Source organism: Bos indicus, chromosome 4 (genome assembly GCF_029378745.1).
Source record: "Bos indicus isolate NIAB-ARS_2022 breed Sahiwal x Tharparkar chromosome 4, NIAB-ARS_B.indTharparkar_mat_pri_1.0, whole genome shotgun sequence".
In the NCBI taxonomy this organism is placed as follows: Eukaryota; Metazoa; Chordata; class Mammalia; order Artiodactyla; family Bovidae; genus Bos; species Bos indicus.
The window spans coordinates 56,815,284-56,841,910 of record NC_091763.1 but is presented as its reverse complement, the minus strand read 5'-3'; the positions used below and the strand labels follow the sequence as shown (position 1 = coordinate 56,841,910).

General features: G+C 40.4%; 1 protein-coding gene across 3 annotated transcripts in view; it reads right to left on the bottom strand.

The window, feature by feature from the left end:
• DOCK4 (dedicator of cytokinesis 4) overlaps nt 1-26,627 on the bottom strand; it is a 477,852-nt gene that overhangs the window by 99,665 nt on the left and 351,560 nt on the right. For all 3 annotated transcript variants that reach the window (XM_070787253.1, XM_070787255.1, XM_070787254.1), the window contains exon 26: nt 18,265-18,363. In XM_070787253.1, the coding sequence (XP_070643354.1) occupies nt 18,265-18,363 (99 nt within the window). The remainder of the gene's footprint in view (nt 1-18,264; nt 18,364-26,627) is intronic.

The following is a 26,627-nucleotide window of genomic DNA, read 5'->3' as shown; positions in this document are numbered from 1 at the left end:
AAACTGTTTGCATTTACCTTTCGAAGTGTTATACCTCACTTTACTTTTCTGTCTTGATGTATTTGCTTAGATAGATATTTAAGAAAAATCCTGAAGGTGGGGAGTCACTTGTTTTTCATAGTTTACAAGTACTTTTGTTGGGAGAATGAAATGACAGCCCACTCCAGTATTCTTGCCTGGAGAATCCCATGGACTGAGGATTCAGGTGGACTATAGTCCACAGGGTCGCAAGGAGTCAGATACTACTGAAGCAACTTAGCACACATGCACTTGTGTGTGTGTGTGTGTGTGTGTGTGTGCACGCGCCCTCAGTTGCTAAGTCGTGACTGACTGTGACCCCATGAACTGTAGCCCAAAAGGCTCCTCCCTCCATGGACTTTTCCAGGCAAAAAAAACTGGAGTGGATTACCATTTCCTTCTCTAGTGGATCTTCCTGATCCAGGGATCGAATCCACATCTTTTGTTGCATCTCCTGTATTGGCAGGTGAAATCTTTACCACTGTAGGTTCTAAAATGCTGACGTTTCATCTTTTCTACTCTAATCATTAAACAGAACTGGAAATTGGAGGCAGCACCCCTCACAGTAGGGAACAGGAGAGAGGGATGTCTGTTGCACAGAGGGAAAAAAAATGGCTGAAAAATTGGCTACAGGAGGCAAGATATCTATCTTCAGGGCTAGCAACTTTGACTGCTGTTTTGTAGTGCAGGGGACAAAGGCTAAGTTATTCCAGGTGTAGGATTGGCGACATACAACCTGTTTCTGTACCATCTTATTTTCCTATTCCCATTTATCTCGTAAAATAAAAGGCATGGCAGCATGGGGCCTTGGGCCAGAGCCTACAAACTGACATCAACCTTTATTTCCCTGAAGAAAACCTCTCACTGTCTCAAGTAGCTTTCTAAGCTTCATCTACCTTTGTGGAACCAAACACATTCATTTGTAGAAATCTTATAATGAAAAATAAAAGAACATTATACTGAGATCAGAAAATCTAGATTTTAATCCTGCCTCTGCCATTAACAAACTCAATGACCTAGATAATTTATTTAACCTCTCTGGAGCTGAGCTCTGAGGCTTTATAATGCAAGGAGTTGGGCTTTCCTGGTGACTCAGATGGTAAAATGGAGAAGGAAATGGCAACCCACTTCAGTATTCTTGCCTAGGTAATCTGGTGGACAGGGGAGCCTGGTGGGCTGTTGTACATGGGGCTGCACAGGGTTGGAAATGACTGAAGCAACTTAGCATGCATGCATGCATTGGAGAAGGAAATGGCAGCCCACTCCAGTGTTTTTGCTTGGAGAATCCCAGGGACTGCGGAGCCTGGTGGGCTGCTGTCTATGGGGTTGCACAGAGTTGGACACGACTGAAGCAACTTACCAGCAGCAGCAGAGGGTAAAAAAAAATCTGCCTGCAATGCATGACCCAGGTTCAATCCCTGGATTGGGAAGATCCTCTGGAGAAGGGAATGGCTACCCACTCTAGTATTATTGTCTGGAGAATTCCATGGACAGAGGAGCCTAGTAGACGACAGTCCATGGAGTCTCAAAGAGTCAGACATGACTGAGTGACTAACACTTTAAAGTCTCTTGTAGTTAGAAGAGACTAAAAATAATTAACACGGTCACTCATCTATTCATGCAGTATGCAAAACTTTTTATATTTCTAAACTGTAGGTTAATGTTTCAGTAGATGGTAACACAAGCACATTCCACTGTGGTACTTAAAAGGGTTCAGCAAGTATTCTTGTCAATTGCCTTGTGACAGGTTACATTTCAAACTCAGTTCCAATATTTTAAAGCACCAAGACCTGAATATGAGGCTTAACATCCCATCCCTCCCCAAATGCAAGGGTATTTCCTTGTCTGTTCTAAGGACTTTTCACTAAACAAGAATGTCTACACAGATAAGTGAAATTATTTTGCACATATGAACAATAAGTAACAGATTCTTTTTAAAATTTAAAAAAAGAACACTGTTGCAATCATACTCTGGTTTGGATAGCACACAGAAATAAGTGTTTCATATGCCATTATTTTAAAATTGGCAGCCTGGCAGCAGTTTCTTTTTTGTTTGTTAACTTCAAATAGCACAACATAGTTTTTTAATTGCATTGCTGGTTATTATTCAAACAAGGGATCAAAATTTAAAAAAAAAATAGGGAGGTGTTATTTCACAGCAATAGTTTTTTTTTTTTTGCAGTGCAAGAGGTTCAAAGAGGAAGGTTCAGGTGAAAACCTTCACAAACAATAAAAAGTCTCAAATTCAAATAGAAAAGAAAGCAGAAGTAATTGCTATGGTGTTAGATAATCATTAACATTTATTCATTCATAAATATTGGGTGCTTTGATATGTGCTAGGCACTGTAAAAGAGGCTGGGGACACCTAGTGGGATAAAATATATTCTTTCATTTATTCATGCAAGAATATGTACACAGTACCTGCAACAGGCCACACCATAGTGAGTTAGCTGAACATGACCTCTGCCTTCCTCAAACTCAGTTTTGTGGGAGAGATGAGTGCTCATCTATTTAAGGATGTGCTACAAACTAGGATAAATCTGTGGGCCAGCTATTTCACTGCTTCCCTGATAGCTCAGATGGTAGACGACAGTCCATGGAGTCTCAAAGAGTTAGACATGTCTGAGTGACTAACAATTTAAAGTCTCTTGTAGTTAGAAGAGACTAAAAATAATTAATATGGTCATTAATTGCAGTGACCATATTGCAAGTCACTACAATTGACCTGCATTACAGACCTGCAATGAGAAGAACTGGGTTCGATCCCTGGGTCAGGAAGATCCCCTAGAGAAGGAAATGGCAACCCACTCCAGTATTCTTGCCTGGAAAATACCATGGACGGAGGAGCTTGGCAGGCTACAGTCCATGGGGTCCCAAAGAGTCTAACAGGACTTAGGGACTAACACTTTCACAGGTATTTCACGCCAAGGGAAGGGCACCTCCCAGCCCCAGAGGCAAGACAGAACACAAGCTCACCCAGGCTGCAAAAGGGAGTGCTCAGAAATGGGGCGGGTAGGTGAATCAGTTCAGTTCAGTTGCTCAGTCATGTCCGACTCTTTGCGACCCCATGGACTGCAGCACGCCAGGCCTCCCTGTCAATCACCAACTCCCAGAGTTGACTCAAACTCATGTCCATTGAGTTGGTAATGCCATCCAACCATCTCATCCTCTGTCGCTCCCTTCTCCTCCCGCCTTCAATCTTTCCCAGCATCAAGGTCTTTTCTAATGAGTCAGTTCTTCGTATCAGGTGGACAAAGTATTGGAGTTTCAGCTGCAGTATCAGTCCTTCCAATGAATATTCAGGACTGATCTCCTTTAGGATAGATGGGTTGGATCTCACTCCTGTCCAAGGGACTCTCAAGAGTCTTCTCCAACACTACAGTTCAAAAGCATCAGTTCTTCGGTGCTCAGCTTTCTTTATAGTCCAACTATCACATCCATACATGACCACTGGAAAAACCATAGCTTTGGCTAGATGGACCTTTGCTGGCGAAGGAATGCCTTTGCTTTTTAATATGCTGTCTAGGTTGGTCATAACTTTTCTTCCAAGGAGCAAGCATCTTTTATTTCATGGCTGCAGTCACCATCTGCAGTGATTCTGGAGCCCCCCAAAATAAAATCTGTCACTGTTTCCACTGTTTCCCCATCTATTTGCCATGAAGTGATGGGGCCAGGTGCCATGATCTTTGTTTTTTGAATGCTGAGTTTTAAGTCAACTTTTTCACTCTCCTCTTTTACTTTCATCAGGAGGCTCTATAGTTCTCTTTCTGCCATAAGGGTGGTGTCATCTGCATATCTGAGATTATTGACATTTCTCCCAGCAATCTTGATTTCAGCTTGTGCTTCATCCAGTCCAGCATTTCTCATGATGTACTCTGCATATAAGTTAAATAAGCAGGGTGACAATATACAGCCTTGACATACTCCTTTCCCGATTTGGAACCAGTCTGCTGTTCCATGTCCAATTCTAACTGTTGCTTCTTCACCTGCATACAGATTTCTCAGGAGGCAGGTCAGGTGGTCTGATATTCCCATCTTTCGAAGAATTTTCCACAGTTTGATGTGATCCACGCAGTCAAAGACTTCGGCATAGTCAATAAAGCAGAAGTAGATGGTTTTCTGGAACTCTTGTGCTTTTTCAATGATCCAGTGGATGTTGGCAATTTGATCTCTGCTTCCTTTGCCTTTTTTAAATCCAGCTTGAACATCTGGAAGTTCACAGTTCACATACTGTTGAAGCCTGGCCTGGAGAATTTTGAGCCTTACTTTACTAGAGTGTCAGATAAGTGCAACTGTGTGGTAATTTGAACATTCTTTGGCATTACCTTTGGGATTGGAATGAAAACTGACCTTTTCCAGTCCTGTGGCCACTGCTGAGTTTTCCAAATTTGCTGGCATATTGAGTGCAGCACTTTTACAGCATCATCTTTTAGGATTTGAAATGGCTCAACTGGAATAAGAAAAACGTTGTACAGCTTTTTTCGCAGTGATGCTTCCTAAGGCCCACCTGACTTTGCATTCCAGAATGTCTGGCTATAGGTAAGTGATCACACCATCATGATTATCTGGGTCCTGAAGACCTTTTTTGTATAGTTCTTCTGTGTATTCTTGCCACCTCTTAATAGTATCTTCTGCTTCTGTTAGGTCCATACCATTTCCATCCTTTATTGAGTCCATCTTTGCATTAAAAGTTCCCTTGATATCTCTAATTTTCTGAGATCTCTAGTCTTTCCCATTCTATTGTTTTCCTCTATTTCTTTGCATTGATTACTGAGGAAGGCTTTCTTATCTCCTTGCTGTTCTTTGGAACTCTGCAATCAAATGGGTATATCTTTCCTTTTCTCCTTTGCCTTTTGCTTCTCTTCTTTTCATAGCTGTTTGTAAGCCCTCCTCAGATAATCGTTTTGCCTTTTTTGCATTTCTTTTTCTTGGGGATTATCTTGATCCCTACCTCCTGCTGAAGGTTCCAAACCTCCTCCATCCATAGTTATTTAGGCACTCTATCAGATCTAATCCCTCGAATGAATCTACTTGTCACTTCCACTGTATAGTCGTAAGAGATTTGACTTAGATCTCTCATTAGATCTCAATGGTCTGGTGGTTTTCCCTACTTTCTTCAATTTAAGTCTGAATTTGGCAATAAGGAGTTCATGATCTGAGCCACAGTCAGCTCCCAGCCTTGTTTTTGCTGACTATATAGAGCTTCTCCATCTTTGGCTGCAAAGAATATAATTAATCTGATTTCAGTATTGATCATCTGATGATGTCCATGTGTAGAGTCTTCTCTTGTGTTGTTGGAAGAGGGTGTTTGCTATATCCAGTGTATTCTCTTGGCAAAACTCTGTTAGCCTTTGCCCTGCTTCATTCTGTACTCCAAGACCAAATTACTCTGTTACTCCAGATATTTCCTGACTTCCTACTTTTGCATACCAGTCCCCTATAATGAAAAGGACATCTTTTTTGGTGTTAGTTCTAGAAGGTCTTGTAGGTCTTCACAGAAGCCTTCAACTTTAGCTTCTTCAGCATTATTGGTCAGGGCATAGACTTGGATTACTGTGTTACTAAATAGTTTGTCTTGGAAACAAACAGAGATCATTCTGTCATTTCTGAGATTGCATCCAAGTACTGCATTTTGGACTCTCTTGTTGACTATGATGGCTACTCCATTTCTTCTAACGGATTCTTGCCCACAGTTGTAGATATAATGGTAGGTGGGTAGGGATACATAAAAGATGGATAAACAGGATACTAACAATAACTATGGACCAAAGATAAATAAGCAAATAAAAAGACAAATGAATCTCCTACCTTTTCCCTGGTAAGCAGTTTGGAAATTCACCCTGAGGACAATGTAGAGACACTGAGGGACTTTATACATACATGTAAGAAGATCACACTCCTGTTTCACAAAGATTTTCTGACTACAATATACAACACAATGTTTTGTGTTTAAATATACGATGGTATCAGAACAACACAAGATAGAAATCAGTTGTATATGAAACAGAATTGGTGAGGCACAGAAGCAGGCCTTTGGAGATCATGAAACCTCAGTTAAGAAATCTGGGGGAAAAGGCCTCATGAGGTACTGGACAGCCGGGGACACTGTCTCCTCATGTAAATGGGACAGTGCCTTCTATGTACACATTGCTGACAAAGGTCCATATAGTGAAAGCTATGGCTTTTCCAGTAGTCACGTACGGATGTGAGAGCTGGACCATAAAAAAGGCTGAGCACTGAAGAACTGATGCTTTCGAAATGTGGTTCTGGAGAAGACTCTTGAGAGTCCCTTGGACAGCAGGGAGATCAAACCAGTCAATCCTAAAGGAAATCAACCCTGAATATTCATTGGAAGGACTGAGGCTGAAGCTCCACTGCTTTGGCCACCTCTTGCAAAGAGCCCTGATGCTGGAAAAGACTGAAGGCAAAAGGAGAAAAGGGTGGCAGAGGATAAGATGGTTAGATAGCATCACTGACTCAATGGAAATGAATTTGAGTAATTTCTCTCCAGAAGACAGTGAAGGACGTGGGAGCCTGGTGCACTGCTGTCCGTGGGCTAACAGAGTTAGACACAACTCAGTGCCTGAACAATAACAACATGATTCGACTATAGTCAAATGTTATTTTTAAAATATGCCACAGATTTCAAACATGTGACACCGTTGATTCAGGGTCTGAACTCAATTAAAGAGTGTTAATCAAAATTATCACATTGAAATTTATATCCTTAAAATTTACTAAGTAGATTATGCAAAAATAACTTCCAAATGGTCCTCAATCTTCAAGAACTATACAATTTTTTTTGTAATAAAATAAAGACTATAAGTTGAAATAACTTCATGGAAAAAGATGGCTTCTGAAGCAATCAGACATTTATTATGAGGGTTGATTCACTCAATAAAGATTTAATGCTTAGGACACAGAGTCCTTACGCTCAGAGAGCTCACAGTCATCAAGAATACAAGAAAACAAATGTACATGTTCTCACAGAGAGGGACTGTGGTCTGTGAAGCCTTCATTTTTAAAAAGTGACATCGGGGGCTTCCCTGGTGGCTCAGTGGTAAAGAATCACCTGCCAATGCAGGAGACGTGGATTTGATCTCTGATTCGGGAAGATCTCACATGCTACAGAGCAACTAAGCCCATGCACCACAACTGCAACTATTCAGCCTATGCTCTAGAACCCGGGAACTACAACTACTGAGCCCACAATGCCCTAGAGCCCGTGCTCCGCAAGAGACGCCACTGCAGTGAGAAGCCCACACACCGCAGCTGGAGAGGAGGCCCCGCCCACTGCAAGTAGAGAAAAAGCCCACATAACAATGAAGACCCAGCACACTGTAAACTAAATTTTTTTTTAAAATGACTCCTGAGCCAGATTTAAAGCAGGAGGTGAAAGAGGAATTTAAAATTATCTATACAGTTTGTGATGAATACACAAGTAATCACAGTAATCTTAAGTGACAGCAATGAAAGGTGTTTGGGAAGGGATGGAGGACAGTGAGGGTAGAAGGAAGATTGAAAATAAGGAAGATGATCAGGAGACTGGGTTTTGTCCTGCAGATAATGTTAAGGCCTCAGAGTTTTATAGATGGCTTGAGACTTGATCAGATATGACTGTTGGAAGCTGCTGCTGCTGCTAAGTCACTTCAGTCGTGTCCGACTCTGTGCAACCCCATAGACGGCAGCCCACCAGGCTCCCCTGTCCCTGGGATTCTCCAGGCAAGAACACTGGAGTGGGTTGCCATTTCCTTCTCCAATGCAGGAAAGTGAAAAGTGAAAGTGAAGTCGCTCAGTCGTGTCCGACTCTTCGCGACCCCATGGACTGCAGCCCACCAGGCTCCTCCGTCCATGGAACTTTCCAGTCAAGAGTACTGGAGTGGGGTGCCATTGCCTTCTCCAATGTTGGAAGCTATTGGGCTAATATAAGGGAGACAATGAAAGGTAATAATAGTACTGTATCTAACTTTCAGAACATGTATACTCTCAAGCTTAGGGCAAGATCCTCACAGCTCTATATGAAAAGTCATAATCAGCAAAAAACAGGAGTTTTACTGCTCTCTATATACATAAAATGTCAGGGATATGGACAAAACTTTAGCCCCGGTAGAAGGTGGGTGTATTACAAAGGGTGGGTTATAACAAAACATTACTGACTACAGAAGGAAAAAACTCTGATCACTGCTTAGTTTTTGCTTATTGTTCATTTCTAAAATAATGGCAGGTTCCAGAGAAGGAAAGAAACAATACAGAGGCGCAGCACCAAGGGCCACGCTCCTGCACACTGCAGCTGACCATGACTCACACACAAGCGCCCGAAGACCAGGGAGAAGAAACAGCCTACTGTTCATGATGCTAGAAGTGACTCCGATAGTCACTTTGCCAACACCCAAGCTCTCCAAGCAAGAATGGAGTTCAAACACGTGAGGCTTAGCAGATACTTGAGAACTACATACTTTCAACAATCATTTTGATTTACAGACTAACGGGGAATGGCTAGGCCAAATCTCTCTTTGAACTGATAAGAAGAAGAAAAAAATAATAATAAACAACCAAAACAGTAATTTGAAAATCTCAGTATATAATTTTTCAGCACCAAATAAGATTTAGAATGTGTATATCCCATGATCCAACAGTTCAAATTCCAGAAATTCATTCTACAGCAATAAGGGTGCAAGTCAATGGAGATCTATGTATTGACATTAAGATATACATGGCAGGATCCCTTCTTTATACTAATATATACATATGTATATTTTTGATAGAAGGTAGTTATTTCATTTTTTAAATCTTTTTATTGTAATTTACAATGTCGTGTTACTTTCAGGTGTGCATTGTATATACATACCACAACTTTATGTATTCCTCCATTGATAGACATTTAGGTTGCTTCCATAACTTGACTATTATAAATAGTGCGGCTATGAAATTGGAGTGCATGTAGCTTTTCAAATTAGAATTTTGTCTGGATACATGGCCAGGATTAAGATTACAGGACAATATGGTAGCTCTATTTTTAGTTTTGTAAGGAATCTATACTGTTCTCCATAATTGCATTCCAATATACATTCCCATGAAGGATTCTTTCTAATGGAAAAAGTCATAAACATACTGAATGCTCACCAAAAGGGGAATAATTAAGTGTGGAACATTATGTAATGATATTCAGAAAAATGAATGATGCAGTGGGCTATATAATGTCCATGATACATTATTGTGTGAAGAGAAGTGCAACCCATATGAATAATATGATCCATAGGCATGTGGATGCAGCAAAGAAAACAGTCTACGAAGATACACCCTGAGGATGTCGATAAAGGAGAGAAATGGTATGGACCTAACAGAAGCAGAAGATATTAAGAAGATGTGGCAAGAATACACAGAAGAACTGTACAAAAAAGATCTTCACAACTCAGATAATCACGATGGTGTGATCACTGATCTAGAGCCAGACATCCTGGAATGTGAAGTCAAGTGGGCCTTAGAAAGCATCACTACAAACAAAGCTAGTGGAAGTGATGGAATTCCAGTTGAGCTATTCCAAATCCTGAAAGATGATGCTGTGAAAGTGCTGCATGCAATATGCCAGCAAATTTGGAAAACTCAGCAGTGGCCACAGGACTGGAAAAGGTCAGTTTTCATTCCAATCCCAAAGAAAGGCAATGCCAAAGAATGCTCAAACTACTGCACGATTGCACTCATCTCACACGCTAGTAAAGTAATGCTCAAAATTCTCCAAGCCAGGCTTCAGCAATATGTGAACTGTGAACTTCCAGATGTTCAAGCTGGTTTTAGAAAAGGCAAAGGAACCAGAGTTCAAATTGCCAACATCCGTTGGATCATGGAAAAAGCAAGAGAATTCCAGAAAAGCATCTATTTCTGCTTTATTGACTATGCCAAAGCCTTTGACTGTGTGGATCACAATAAACTGTGGAAAATTCTGAAAGAGATGGGAATATCAGACCACCTGATCTGCCTCTTGAGAAATTTGTATGCAGGTCAGGAAGCAACAGTTAGAACTGGACATGAAACAACAGACTGGTTCCAAATAGGAAAAGGAGTTCGTCAAGGCTGTATATTGTCACCCTGTTTATTTAACTTATATGCAGAGTACATCATGAGAAACGCTGGACTGGAAGAAACACAAGCTGGAATCAAGATTGCTGGGAGAAATATCAATAACCTTAGATATGCAGATGACACCACCCTTATGGCAGAAAGTGAAGAGGAACTAAAAAGCCTCTTGATGAAGGTGAAAGTGGAGAGTGAAAAAGTTGGCTTAAAGCTCAACATTCAGAAACCGAAGATCATGGCATCTGGTCCCATCACTTCATGGCAAATAGATGGGGAAACAATGGAAATAGTGTCAGACTTTATTTTTGGGGGCTCCAAAATCACTGCAGATGGTGACTGCAGCCAGGAAATTAAAAGATGCTTACTCCTTGAAAGGAAAGTTATGACCAACCTAGATAGAATATTCAAAAGCAGAGACATTACTTTGCCAACAAAGGTCCATCTAGTCAAGGCTATGGTTTTTCCAGTGGTCATGTATGGATGTGAGAGTTGGACTGTGAAGAAAGCTGAGCACCAAAGAATTGATGCTCTTGAACTGTAGTGTTGGAGAAGACTCTTGAGAGTCCCTTGGACTGCAAGAAGATCCAACCAGTCCATCCTGAAGGAGATCAGTCCTGGGTGTTCTTTGGAAGGACTGATACTAAAGCTGAAACTCCAGTGCTTTGTCCACCTGATATGAAGAACTGACTCATTAGAAAAGACCCTGAAGCTGGGAAAGATTGAAGGTGGGAGGAGAAGGGGATGACAGAGGATGAAATGGCTGGATGGCATCACCAACTCGATGGACATGAGTTTGAGTAAACTCCGGGAGTTGGTGATAGACAGGGAAGCCTGGCGTGCTGCGATTCATGGGGTCTCAAAGAGTCGGACACGACTGAGCGACTGATCTGATCTGATCTGATCTGTGTTAACAGTAGTTACCTCTGGGGATTAGAATACATATGTGTGAAGGAAAAGAGGATATATGCTTTATTACTTTAAACTGGTAGGGTTATTGGGATTTTCAGTGTCTAATTCCAGTATCAGCTATGATTTTTCATTAATCACTCTAGAAAGTTAGCAGAGAGATCACTTTGTTGACAAAGGTCCATATAGTCAAAACTATGGTTTTCCATTAGTCATGTATGGATGTGAGAGTTGGACCATAAAGAAAGCTGAGTGCTAAAGAATTGATGGTTTTGGACTATGGTGTTGGAGAAGACTCTTGAAAGTCCCTTGCACTGAAAGGAGATCAAACCAGGCAATCCTAAAGGAAATCAGTCCTGAAGATTCATTGGAAGGACTGATGCTGAAGCTCTAATACTTTGGCCACCTGATGTAAAAAGCAGACTCACTGGAAAAGACCCTGATGCTGGGAAAAATTGAGGGCAAGAGGAGAAAGGGGCAACAGAGGATAAGATGGTGGGATGGCATCATTGACTCAATAGATATGAGTTTTAGGAAACTCAGGGAGATAGTGATAGAGAAGCCTCGCATGCCACAGTTTATGGGGTCGCAAAGAGTTGGACATGACTTAGAGACTGAACAACAACAATGAGGCTTTATCTTTCCTTACTGATACTCCTTATTTATTCAATTTCTAACCTAACCAAAAAAAAATCTCCCCAAACTCTCCCTCTGCTACTTTGGTGTTTTCAGACACCTGCAATTCACAACTAGAACTAGCTCATTTTTTTTAAAGAGGTGATAAAGGAAAAGGTTATACAATTTTAGATCAAAGATTTTGAGTTATGAAAGTATGGGGGAAAGTTGAGTTTTGCTGACTAAGCCAAGAGCTGGGACATTAATAGAATTCCTAACCCTCCCAGTTACTTGGGAATGAAATAGTATCAATCTTCACTGCAGGGGTTGACGAAATGAGACTCTGTAAGAAAAGAGTTTAGCACTCTATCTGGTTCATGGCGGTGAGGGTGAGGTAAGGAGGGACTCCGTAACTATTAGCCATCATCACTGTTGTTTATATTAATACATATCACACACATTTATAACAGTGATTTAGATGCCCTAATAACAAAAAGGCATTAATAGAGATTGTTTTATTAGCCTTGATATCCCAGACATCTAGTCAAGGTGCTCAACGAACATTTATTGAGTCAAGCGACTGATACAATAAAGTGATAACAGTACCCGCCTCGGAGAAGGCAATGGCACCCCACTCCAGTACTCTTGCCTGGAAAATCCCATGGATGGAGGAGCCTGGTGGGCTGCAGTCCATGGGGTTGCTAAGAGTCGGACACGACTGAGCCACTTCCCTTTCACTTTTCACTTTCATGCACTGGAGAAGGCAATGGCACCCCACTCCAGTACTCTTGCCTGGAAAATCCCATGGATGGAGGAGCCTGGTGGGCTGCAGTCCATGGGGTTGCTAAGAGTCGGACACGACTGAGCCACTTCCCTTTCACTTTTCACTTTCATGCATTGGAGAAGGCAATGGCACCCCACTCCAGTACTCTTGCCTGGAAAACCCCATGGATGGAGGAGTCTGCTGGGCTACAGTCCATGGGGTCGCACAGAGTCGCACACGAGTGAAGCGACTTAGCAGCAGCAGCAGTGCGTACCTCATGGGGTTCTTTTCAGGATTAAATGAGTCAGTGCTAATCAACCTCTTAGAAGAGTGCTGCGTATGTATTGAGTTGGCCAAAAAGTTTGCTCAGGTTTCCATAAGATTCAGTTCCATGAGACTAAATGTTTGCTTTTTGAGGTCCTCAGTTCCTTTATGAGAATACAAAGCCCACCGTCCTCTTAAGACTTTTGGTTTGAGGATCCATTTGGCAGCAAAACCAAACCACTTAGAAGGTCTTTATGTATCCCACCTAAAGTGAACATTTTGTTTAGCTGCAGAAACACTGAGGTGTTTGATTATTCAGTGGACCCTTGACAATATGGGTTTGGGCTGTGCAGATTCACTTATACAGATTTTTTTCAATAGTTCAGTTCAATTCAGTTCTGTTCAGCCACTCAGTCAGGTCCGACTCTTTGCGAGCCCACAGATTCCAGCACGCCAGGCTTCCCTGTCCATCACCAACTCCCAGAACTTGCTCAAACTCATGTCCATTGAGTCGGTGATGCCATCCAACCATCTCATCCTCTGTTGTCCCCTTCTCCTCCCACCTTCAGTCTTTCCCAGCATCAGGGTCTCTTCAAATGAGTCAGTTCTTTGCATCAGGTGGCCAAAGGATTGGAGTTTCAGCTTTTCAATAGTAAATACCCCAATACTGCACAATCGTAGCTGGTTGAATCAGTGTATGTGGAGCTACAGATACAGAGGAAACACAGGTAGGAACCACATACACAGAGGACTGACCATAGGTTCCATGTGGATTTTCAATTGCACATTGTTCAAGGGTCAAACTGTAGTTGCTACTGCTAGTACTCCTGGAGATGCTAGAGGTGATACTCACAGTACACGTGCCACATTAGCTTTATGGAGTAGCAAACATTCTGATTTCTGCAACACATGTGGTATGAGGACTCTAGTTAAGGGACTGTGGACCACTGCAATCATCTTTGGAAAGTCTTGTAACAGGTTTCAGTAGCATGAATATAGATATCTGACTTTGAAGAAAATTGAGAACATGAAAAACTTATATGCTAAAAGGTGGCATCTGAATTTTTAAAATACAGATGAAAACCAGATGACTAATTAGCCTTTCATAAGATAAATGCCTCCAGCCTGCCTTCACTCTAGTTATTTCCCTTCCAGTCTTACAGTGGGCAAGGCGTAAGATTAATTAGGTCCCTCCTGCTGCTTTCTTAGGGACTTTCCCTGGTGAATTAGCACCTTTTTGTTTTTATGTCTCCCTTTCTACCAGCTCTGATTATTAATATTTCAACATGTTTAAGCTTTCTCCATGATAAATATTCCTCTAATAGCCCAAGTTCTCCTTAAGTAGACACCTTATATTCCTCTTGAAATACAGTTTACATCCACTACATCTTTTTTTTTTTTAATCCCTCAGTCTATGACACCTTGGCTTTCCACTCTCACCAGTGCATTGAAAATGCTCATCAAGTTTACCAAATATCCAATAATTCCATAGTGCATCCAGATTGGTCTTTCTGAATACAAATGTGACCACGTCTGTCCCTTCTTAAAACCCTCCATAGTTTTCCAATGTCTTCATAATAAAGTCTACATATATTCAGAGAGGCTTATGTTTTACAACTCTCTTCTAAACTCCACAGTGAGTCCATCAATTCACAGATGCTGCCTGAATACCGACAATGTGTTAGGCAAGCTCTGAGCTTGAGGGTACAGCAAACCAGCAATAGTTTCAGACGTCAAGAAGCTTATATAACCTAGTAGCTAGGAATTGGGATATATATAAACAAAGATATTCCAGATTCTAGTAACTATTATAACGGTAGAATGGCAGATGTGGCATATCAGGATATCTGGGTGACATTACAGCTGAAAGAAGGGGGCGGCAGAGGAGGAGATGCTTAGATAGGCATCACCAACTCAATGGACATGAATCTGAGCAAACTCCAGGAGAGAGTGAAGGACAGAGGAGCCTGGTGTGCTGCAGCCCATTGGGTCACGAAGAGTCAGACATAGCTTCGCCACTGAGCAACAACATAGTTGAGAGAGCTGAATGTCTTAGCCAAACATGGCCAGCACACTGCTACTCAGTTTTCAGCCAAGACTTCCTTTGGCAAGTTTTCCTCTAGCCTTGAGTTTGGGCTGGCTGCAGTTCCTAGATGCTCCGAAGCACTGCGTGTTAACTCCGTGTCTTCACCACTCTCATTTGCCTATGTCACTGCCATTACCTGTTTGATTCCACCCCCAGCAGGAACTGGCCTTTTTGTTGCTGGTTACATAACAACACTGATAGCACTTGGTATGCCTGAACTGCTCAATCTATATTTCCTAAAGGATAGATGAAGTAATATCAGTAATTAATTTTCCTGACCTTAAAGTCCAGTTTTGTTTTGTTTTTAGGGCCCACTATTTTGAAGAGGGACATTTGTCTTCTGAAAAAGTATTTGGCTGACCGAAGGAAAAGTCACATGAAACATTCCACTCATTATTTTCATTTGCTTTGTTATTGTTAACATGAATATTAAAGCAGAAAACTCAATACCTAGATTAAACAATTCATTTTTGGCTTATGCTTTTCCACTTTTTTTTTTTTTTTAATTCCTAGGCTCTGTGAAAATACGTAATCTTTTCCTATGTGAATTTTGAAATACGAAGTTATAAACTTCGTAAAACCTAATGATTCCTCAGCTGTGTTAAATATTCAACTTGTAATGATAGTTCATAACTGCACAATTATTTTCCTTTTTAATCACATGGATTTCTGTATGTAGAGTAGATAAGCTCTAAGATCCATCTATCCATTTTAAATTCTAACCTCAAGATTAAATATTAATACAAGCATGAAAAACATGATATTTTCAGGTTTGGACATATGCTAATCAACTGTCAAATAGATTACACCTGCCCAAATCTATTCTTTGTTTCATATGACTCAGCTTGTAAACTGATTCAAGGTAACTGAAAAATTCATCTGAGATCATACAACTTTTAAAAGTCAAACAGAAGTGATCCTTATGCACTGTCTGTATTGAAACTATAAATATTGCTCTAAGACACCATTGTTCAGTCACTAAGTCATGTCCAACTATCTGTGACCCCATGGACTGCAGCACGTCACGCTTCCCTGTTCTTCACTGAGTTTGCTCAAACTCATGTTCAATGAGTCACTGATACTATCCATTCATCTCATCCTCTATTGCATCCTTCTCCTATTGCCCTCAATCTTTCCTAGCATCAGGGTCTTTTACAATGAGTCGGCTCTTCACATCAGGTGGCCAAAGTTTTGGAGCTTCAACTTCAGCACCAGTCCTTCCAATGAGTATTCAGGACTGATTTCCTTTAGGATTCACTGGTTTGATCTCCCTGCTGTCCAAGGGACTCTCAAGAGTCTTCTCCAGCACCACAGTTCAGAAGCATCAATTCTTCAGTGCTCAGTCTTCTTTATGGTCCAACTTTCACATCTATACATGACTACTGGAAAAACCATACCTTTGACTATATGGACCTTTGTCAGCAGTGATCTCTCTATTCTTTAATACACTGTCTAGGTTTGCCATAGTTTTCCTTCCAAGGAGCAAGCATCTTTTAATTTCATGGCTGCAGTCCCTATCTGCAGTGATTCTGGTGCCCCAAAAAATGAAATCTGACACTGCTTCCACTTTTTCCCTATCCATTGACACCATGAAGGCTTTTAATCATGGAATTCTTACAGTGTAACTATATCCACTGTCTTATAATTTTTCATCCCTCAGTGATAGAGACAGAGGAGGGAAATTAAATAGTTTGGGAATCTCACTAGAGGATTAAAGACAAACAGAATTTTAAGAGGGTTTGTGAGACTGTTATAGGCTAATCACTCAAAAAAAGACAGTAACCTAGCAACAATCTATACCACCTTTAAGGAAGGTCAGGTGCATTCAAGTGAAAGACACACTCGACTTGTGAACAAGTCGTGATAGTTAAAACACAAAACAATAGATACGTTACACGAAGTCAGGAAGTTAATGGTCTTTGAAGAGCAGCATTTCTGTATGTAGTCAAGACAGGAATACAGGTGAAAGGGGAAAGAAACGATTTGAAAGAGGATATTATACCAAAATCTGAGATGAATTACTCTATTTTAGTATATGTTAACACCCTTTTGCCGGAGAAGGCAATGGCAACCCACTCCAGTACTCTTGCCTGGAAAATACCATGGACTGAGGAGCCTGATAGGCTGCAGTCCCTGGGGTCGCTGTGAGTCGGACACGAATGAGTGGCTTCGCTTTCACTTTTCACTTTCCTGCATTGGAGAAGGAAATGGCAACCCACTCCAGTGTTCTTGCCTGGAGAATCCCAGGGACAGTGGAGCCTGGTGGGCTGCCATCTATGGGGTCACAGAGAGTCGGACACGACTGAAGAGACTTAGCAGCAGCAGCAGCAACACCCTTTTGCTAATCTACATGTGACTTAAATAGTGCCATGACAGTCTCAGACCACACGGGGTTCAAAGGCAGAACTGATGATGTAAAACCTTTATATCTACCCCCTAATGAGGAAGAAGGTAGTCTTTTCCCCACTTTTTCTTTGATTACAAAAAATGGAGCCCTCTTTGTTCTCGGGGTTGCACTCTTGCTGGCCCACCTGTATCTTTCACAAGCATCTTATGCTAATGAACTCACTGTTTGCCTATCACTTCGCCTCTTGCTGAATTCTTTCTGTGACAAAACAAAAGAACCTGAGCTTCAGTAAGTTCAGGTGAGAAGGTGAGCAGATTCAATAGGAAAGACAGGTTTTGAGTCCCCTCCTAAGTCAAAGATTGTGGGTTCAAGTCCCATCTGAGAAGGATGGTGGTTTCACCAGCACTAGAGAAACCCTTCCATTTTGATGGTGTATGTATAAAGCTGTCTGGAAACTGAAGCAATGGTAGAGAAATAAACATAATTAATGACATATCATTCCTATGACTGAGGACAATCAACTTCTAAGATTTTAGTGAACAAAGGAAGCATTGTTGTTGTTTAGTTGCCATCTGTATACAACTCTTTGCGACCCCATGGACGGCAGCACACCAGGAAGCCTTAAAGGAAGGAAGCATTAAGGTTCCCTAAATTTTAGCAAAGATCAGACTTTTACAAACCAGACATCAATATTTCCTGTTTAATGTTAGACTGTCAGAGTAGCATAGCATAGTGATTAGACTACAGCCTATAGAGAATATCAAATATAAACTCTGCCTCCCTAGTCAGAATGTTGTAGCCAGAACTTCTCACTGTGGCTTTAGCAGGATGAAATCAGCTAAAATATATTCTCCCTTATTTTCTATTAAGGCATCATTACCACTACTAGACTTAGTCTATTTGATTTTGTCTCATTAGTTTTGTTACTCTATTTCTAGGTTACTTTATTGGACTTTGATGATAGGTGTTTCAAACCTTATATGCTTATCCAAAATAAGAGTTAATTTCTTGGTTTGGGTACAGAAATTTTAAAAAGTCAATTTACAGAAGAGCAAATTTGTGGATAAATCTGATAAACAGAATTTAATGGAATCAGATAAAGCAATGGTCAAAAATTTATCTGAATGATGATAAATAAGAAAAAGAGAAACTAAAAAGACATACTAAAGAACACCGTATAATGTCACTTACCCTTAGTTCTTCTTTTGTGTTGAAACTATCAAGAAGCTGCTGATAATGTCTATCTGTCATTTGCCGTAATAGGGACAGGAGACAAGCAACAAACTCCCCCTAATGAAGAAAAAGATCAAGCATATTTTTTTAGCAAGTACATAAAACAACATCAACAACTTACTTTCAACTCTCAAATAGAACACCTGAAGGAAAAAACCCACTAAGATCCAAATTTACCCCATTATACTGTCTTAATCTAAATTAACCATGATATTACAGTCAAAATTTCTCCCTGTGATGATGATCATTTACTTGGTACACATGCATTTTATAATTTAGAGTGTGTGTGTGTGTGTGTGTGTGTGTGTGTGTTTAACTTAGGTGGAAGCTTGTCAGTAGGGTAGTAACTACATACACTTAAAGAAGGTGAGGCAATGAGGCTTCTGACTATTAAGCATTTACTGTGCCTTGGTTCATTGTATCATTTAAACCTCTTATCAGTGCTATAAGGTAGGGAATATAATGCTAATTTTTCTTTCTTTTTTTTAATTGAAGTATAGTTGATTACAATGTTGTGTTAATTTCTGCTGTACAGCACAGGGAATACTAATTGAAAGAAAGTAAAATATAGGTTTGGTGGGCTAAAAAGAAATTGGCAGAATTGGAGTTATTTCCAGCTTTTTATACTCCAAGCTCTTCCTATAACTTCCTGCTCAATATTTGAATTCCTATGATCTTCTCCAGCTCTTTAGAGGGCCTATCAGCTAACTTGCTGAGTGTAGAGAAAGCCATACACTGCATAATGTTGGTTTCAATCTCCTTTTAAGACCAGTTAATTTTTTAAATTTTTATTGAAATATAGTTGATTTACAATGTATTAATTTCTGTTGTACAGCAAAGTGATTGTTATATATGTCCTTTTTCATATTATTTTCCATTATGGCTTATCACAGGATATTGAAGATAGACCACTGTGCTATACAGGAGGACAATTTGTTTATCCATCCTGTATATACTAGTTTGTACCCACTAACCCCAAATTCCCAATCCATCCCTCCCCTTTTACCCCCCCTTCCCTCAGCAACCACAAGTCTAAGAACAGTTAAAGTTAATTATGATTCTTTTGTGCTTGGGTGCTATGCAACTGACTCCTATAAAATCAAAATCTTAAAAATTAATAATGAAAAGGAAAAAAAATGTATAGCATCCACAGATTTGAGGAGATATAAAATTGTTATCAGGCTTTCCTGGTGACTCAGAGGGAAAAGAATCTGCCCACCAAAGCAGGAGACACAGGAGATGTGGGTGGGTTAGATCCCTTGGTTAGGAAGATCCACTGGTGAAGGAAATGGCAATACACTCCAGCACTCCTGCCTGGAAAATCCAATGGGCAGAGGAGATCAGAGGGCTTCAGTCCATGGGGTCACAAAGAGTCAGACACAACTGAGTGACTGAGCACACATACACACACAAAATCATTATTGCTGCATTTCCTGACGCATTTCTAACTTAAAATATTTGTTTTCAATGAAACTTTTGCTCAGCAAAGAATTTACCTACTTTTAAGTACAATAGGAAAAGGAGTAAGTCAAGGCTGTATATTGTCACCCTGCTTATTGAACTTATATGCAGAGTACATCATGAGAAACACAGGGCTGGAAGAAGCACAAGCTGGAATCAAGACTGCCGGGAGAAATATCAATAACCTCAGATATGCAGATGACACCATCCTTATGGCAGAAAGTGAAGAGGAACTAAAAAGCCTCTTGATGAAAGTGAAAGAGGAGAGTGAAAAAGTTGGCTTAAAGCTCAACATTCAGAAAATGAAGATCATGGCATCCGGTCCCATCACTTCATGGGAAATAGATGGGGGAACAGTGGAAACAGTGTCAGACTTTATTTTTGGGGGCTCCAAAATCACTGCAGATGGTGATTGCAGCCATGAAATTAAAAGACGCTTACTCCTTGGAAGGAAAGTTATGACCAACCTAGATAGAATATTCAAAAGCAGAGACAATACTTTGCCAACAAAGGTCCGTCTAGTCAAGGCCTATCGTTTTTCCAGTGGTCATGTATGGATGTGAGAGTTGGACTGTGAAGAAAGCTGAGCACCGAAGAATTGATGCTTTTGAACTGTAGTGTTGGAGAAGACTCTTGAGAGTCCCTTGGACTGCAAGAAGATACAACCAGTCCATCCTAAAGGAGATCAGTCCTGGGTGTTCTTTGGAAGGACTGACGCTAAAGCTGAAACTCCAATGCTTTGTCCACCTGATACGAAGAACTGACTCATTAGAAAAGACCCTGAAGCTGGGAAAGATTGAAGGTGGGAGGAGAAGGGGATGACAGAGGATGAAATGGCTGGATGGCATCACCGACTCGATGGACATGAGTTTGAGTAAACTCCGGGAGTTGGTGATGGACAGGGAGGCCTGGCATGCTGCGATTCATGGGGTCTCAAAGAGTCGGACACGACTGCGCAACTGAACTGAACTGAAGTACATTTAAAACAGTATAAGCACAATAAGAGAGGTAACCAGTGGTAAGTGAATGTGGATTAAGAGAAATGCAGTTTAATTGGGAATTGGATTCTTCGAGTTTTCATGGGAAAATATTATAGACTCATATGTACAACTTGAGACTAAAAGCTCAGAGAAGTGGCATTTACCAATAGCAGTAGCTAAGTCAAGACAGTCAAAGCCACCAGGCTATGGGAGGCCCAAGGATGCTACTTTATGGCCATGTTAGTGGTAAAGAATCCACCTGCCAATGCAGGTGATGCAAGAGATGCAGTTTAATCCCTGGGTTGGGAAGATCCCCTGGAGGAGGATATGGCAACCCACTCCAGTATTCTTAAATGGAAAATTCCGTGGATGGAGGAGCCTAGTGGACTATAGACCACTGGCTTGCAAGAGTCAGACATGACTGAGAGACTGAGTACATGCACACACACACACACGTGTGTGCACACAAACACACACAGTACCAAGAGATGCAAGTTGACTCCTTGCATGTGTATAATAATTTGCAACACACAGATATGACAAATTAATATTTCTGCACACTTTTTAGGACAAATATTTAAGAGCTCACCAGTATGGGCTAGCAGAAATACCCTCTAAGCTCAATATATTACTTTGTTATATACTCTGCACTTTTTAGCTGCTCTTATGTCTCAACCTGAAAACACAAATCTAGTTAGTTGAAATGCATTCAATTTTTCATCTTCGGTTTTTCTACATCTTAACCACACTATCTCCAATGTATCTCCAATGTAATCTACGAGATTAACATTCTTAGACTATTTATTTCAACATATATTCTGTCTATGAATAGTGATATATCTTAAGTGACATTATTTTTAATGATTTTAGTAAATCATAAAAATTACTCAAAAATGAGAAGATTTTCATTAAATCTTTACAGTCACTGTACTAAGAGAATCTCTCTCTGAATCCATATGATTGACTATTTATCTCTGTCATATCTGGTTTAGGCCCAGTGCAAACAACTTGTCATGCTAATCTCTCATCCTGGCACATTTAAGACATGTTGTCAATTCCAATATCTACCTTACAATGTCATTTTATTTATTCACTTCATCAGTTTAGGAACATTTAACCCTGTTAAAAGGCCGAGATGTCCAATATTTCACTGACATATTTTTCACCTGTAATTTTAAGAGACTTTAAGTGTCTGCATGAAAGCTGTAGACTCATAATTTGTTAAAAATAAAAAATTACTGTCGGCCAAGGTTCAATTCATATTAATGTTGGAATTTAAGTACAAATCACCTTTAGCAAGAACTCCATGCCACAGTGGTTGCATGCATATTACAACTAGATTGAGTATAATGGCCATTTCCACCAATACCTGAGAATAAGGTTAGTAGATGGCTATAAGGTCTTCAAGAAACCTTCCATTATATATACCCAAATTTCCCCCAGAATTCCCCCTTATAGAATTCTGTCTTCTTCTTCCCTCAAACACAGTCCATAGCACACAAAAACTTTAGACAAATGTAGAGCTATGTCTTAGACATGGCTCCTGCTGAGCTGAGTCACCCTCACTATAAATGGTGCTGAACAGAACTATGTACACAGATGCATTTACCAACTGGAAGGAACTCTGGAGTCCAATAGTTGCGGGGGTGAACAAATGGCCATATATGCCTCTTTATAAAGTCTCCTTCCATGTACAACGAGACATTTGAAAGGAACTGATTACAATGGTGCTCTACCCTCCCCCAACTCCCCTCAACTAGTGAGAGTATTTTAAAGCTTAAACAGCAGTTGGTAGAAGAACAAGAAGTACAACCCATTTAGATGGTAAAAATAAGGCTACTGTTATCTGGAATTGTGACAGGAGTGGAAGTCAGTCGCCCTGTTGGTGTTACCAGGAGACAGGGTGACAGATGTGGCACTTACAGAGAGCTGAAACACGTCACCATGACACACGGTGGGCCCGGCTTTTACCCACAGCATGTCCACTTATAGTGGGCACTTTTTCTGTAAAGACAGAAAGGTGCTCAGGGTAGGACTGCCATGGAAAAACTCCCTATTCAGAGAGCCTGTTCTCTAATTCAGAAAGAGGAAGAAATTAGGTCTTCAGCGCCCAGAGAAATAACCTTGCCAATGATCAGGACCTATTTCTCACCTTAGAATTAGTTAAAAAGTAAGTAGCTCTTTTAGGGGCTTTCCTGGTGGCTCAGCAGTAAAAATCTGCCTGCCAGTGCAGTAGATGCAGGTTCAATCCCTGGGCCAGGAAAATCCCCTGGAGAAGAAAACAGCAACCCATTACGGTATTCTTGCCTGGGACATCCCAAGGACAGAGGACCTGGAGGGCTACAGTCCGTTGGGTCAAGAGTTGGACACGACTTAGCAACTAAACAGCAATAATAAACAACAATAAAGCAGCTCTTATAGGAAACTGCCTTCAGCAGGAAGCCCCTTTTCCTTGTCACTTTAGCAGAGATACACTATAACTAACTTTTAAACCAGGCACCCTCATGTTCTACTCATCCCCAGCCCAACACAGCTTTCAAATCTTTTAATCACACAATACTTTGCCTAACTTGTCCATTCTTTCTGTAGATCAAAGAAGTAGAAATGAAGAATAAGTAATGAACAAATGACCAGATCTCTTCTCTAGCTTTCCCTTCAGTAATCTGAACAAAATGTGTGATCGAACTGTATGAACAAGATAACATCTAGAGGACGATCACAAGGGTTGGACAAGTCTGCGCACAGTTGAAGAATGGCGGTGATTCTGACACCCTATCTCCATGATGAACTGAGGTTACTTCCTTGTTTCTTTTAAAAGCTTTTGTTGCTGAGCAGAATCTTTGGAGGTGGTTTTGAGGAATGCTGAGTTCACCATCTCCCCAGATGGCTGGCATTTTGATTAAAGGCATCTTTCTTTTCTACCATTTGTGAATGTGTAATTGATCTTGTAAACGGGAAGCAGCCGAACTTGATTCATTCAATAACAACAACAACATAGGTATTACTTCTACAATAATAATAATATTATGGACTGGTGTTGCTACCACAATTACTAATGGCTAACATGTACTGATAGTGCTTAAACACTTCTATAGATTTGATGAAACCCTCAAACTCACGTTGAGATAAGTACAATTATTTTCTCTATTTTAAAGGCAATTAAACAGAAGTTTGCCCAGAGCATGCACAGCTAATCAAAGGGCAGAGTAGGATTCAGACCAGGTCTGCTTGGGGATTCGAAAAAAAAAAAAAAAAAACTATCTTGAAGCATAAAATCTATAAAATCCAAGATACCAAACTATTTAAGTGCATATTTCTTGCAAACTTCATCCCACATACCCAGAGTTTGGTTTGGTACATGGCAAGGGCCACAAAACAGCTACGTGTGGGAAGGGTTTCACTTTATGTGATTTTCCTAAAATTGTAGCAAACTGGACAAACCCCTTGTCTGCCCAAACCCACCCATGAGCATCACTCATTGCTTTCTCAAGTCTCTTCATGTGCACTGATTATTATACTGTGAGGACTTCCCCAGTGACTCACTGGTAAATAATGCACCCGCCAAGGAGGAGACACAGGTTCGATCCCTGGGTGGGGAAGATCCCCTGGAGGAGGAAGTGGCAACCCACTCCAGTATTCTTGCTGGGGAAATCCTATGCACAGAGGAGCCTAGAGGGCTACAGTCCAAGGGGTTGCAAAGAGTCGGAAACAACTGAGCAACTAAACTACAGCATTACACTGTGAAGACCTACAGGTCATGTATGGCCCAGAAAAATTTGACAGCTTCAACCCTGTTGATAGATACAAAGCAGTTTGACAAAGAGTTTTAGCTTTTGATCTTGGGCAGTCTTTGACCACATGGAGCATTTCCTGTGATTCTGTTTGCTCGGCTATTATAATTTTAGGACTGTGTTGGAGCTGTATTGCCAGGAAGCAGTTGAAATGAAGGAGACTTTCTTCTGCTTTGGGGAAGCTGGAGTATATATGCTTTTCCCAATTGCATCTGCCAAGTACAACAAAAACCCCTCCATTATATATAAAACAAACAAGATGACTCTGGAAAGTGGAAAGAGAACAGGCCTGCTAGAGACCTCAGACCCAAGAAAGGACAGGGTGCTGTGTTCTCTGGGTTTTCTTTTTGCCTCCTATATCCTGCTCCTGGAGTTGAAGAAGCTGGCCTCCTTGAAATAACAGTAATTGTAACAATCTACCTAACTACCCCCGCTACCCTCGCCTCTGCTCGGCATCTCCCAGAAAGCCTGCTCTCTTAAGCCAAAGCACCAGGAAAGGGTAAGTTTAACAAGACAAAACTTTTAGCAGTCACTTCTTCTGTAGCTCAACATCACAAAAATCTGGCTATTTTCAAACCTGCAAGAGCCAAATGGGGAGTCCAGATTTCCCTGTTTTCAAGGCTGTGATGGGATACCCCAACATCTGTCTCCAGAATGGAGAGTCAAACAGGGGGCAGGTATTTTCATGGTGACTCTTCTGTGTCAGTGAAGCCAAGGTAAGGAGCCTGGATTTCTGCCTCCAACTGCCCATCATGAGTTGGCATCCTAACCCTTTCCTTGCTAAGTAGTGTCACATAAAGGCATGTGAAACAGAAGGTTTAAATAAGATCCAGTGTCTTATAATACAAAAATGTCCAGATTTCAACTGAAGATCACTCATCATACAAAAATCCAAGAAGATCTCAAACTGAATGAAAAACGACAAGAGATGTCAACACTGAGATAATAGAGATGTTAAAATTATCTGACACAATGAATATAAAAATCAACTCAAAATGGTTCACAGAGTTTAATGTGACATATAAAACTATAATACTTTTAGCAAAAGAGAAAAAAACCTAGGAGATAACCTTCAGAATACAGGGCTAGACAAAAAGAGTTCTTAAACTTGACATCAAAAGCATGATCCATCAAAGGAAAAACTGATAAACTGGACTTCATCAAAATTAAAAACTTTTGCTCTACAACAAAAAGACCCTGTTAAAACGATGAAAAAACAAGCTACAGAGTGGGATAAAAAATTTTAAATGACATATTCAACCAAGGACAGCAATCCAATTAGAAAAAGGAGAAAAGACATAAAAAGACATTCCACTGAAAGCAATATATAGATGGCAAAAAAGTATGTGAAAAGATGTTTGGCCTCATTAATCATTAGGGAAATGCAAGTCAAAACCATGATAAGATACCACTACCCACCTATCAGAGTGTCCCCATTCTTCCCCATTCCCCAAAGTGACAACACTAAATGCTTATGAGGTTCTGAGAAATTGGGTCATTCATTATACACAGCATATATGAGAATGTAAAGTTATACACCCATTATGGAAATAGGTAAGGCCATTTATTAAAAACCAAAATAGGTTACTACCATACAATCCAGGAACCATACTCCTGGGAGTATTTATCCTAGAGAAATGAAGAAATATGCTTATATAAAAACTTGCATGCAAATGTCTATAGTAGCTTTGTTAGTAACAGCCAAATTCTGGAAACAACCAAGATGGCTTTCGGTATAGCATATCTATAGCACATCCACACCATGAAAACTACTGAGTAAGAAAAAGGAACAGATATATATATATTTATATATATGTATATATACACATACACATTGACCTGGATGAATTTCTAGAGGATTAAGCTGAGTTAAAAGAAAAAAAGCCAATCACAAAAGTTATGTACTGTATGGTTCTACTTGTATAACATTCTTTTTAAAATTTTTTTAAAAATCATAGTCAATTTACAATGTTGTACCAATTCTCTGTTGTACAGCAAAGTGACTCAAGTACAGCATTCTTAAAACGACAAAATAAGAAAAGGAGAACAAATTTTGCGGTTGACAGGCTTAAGAAGGAGGTGAAGATGG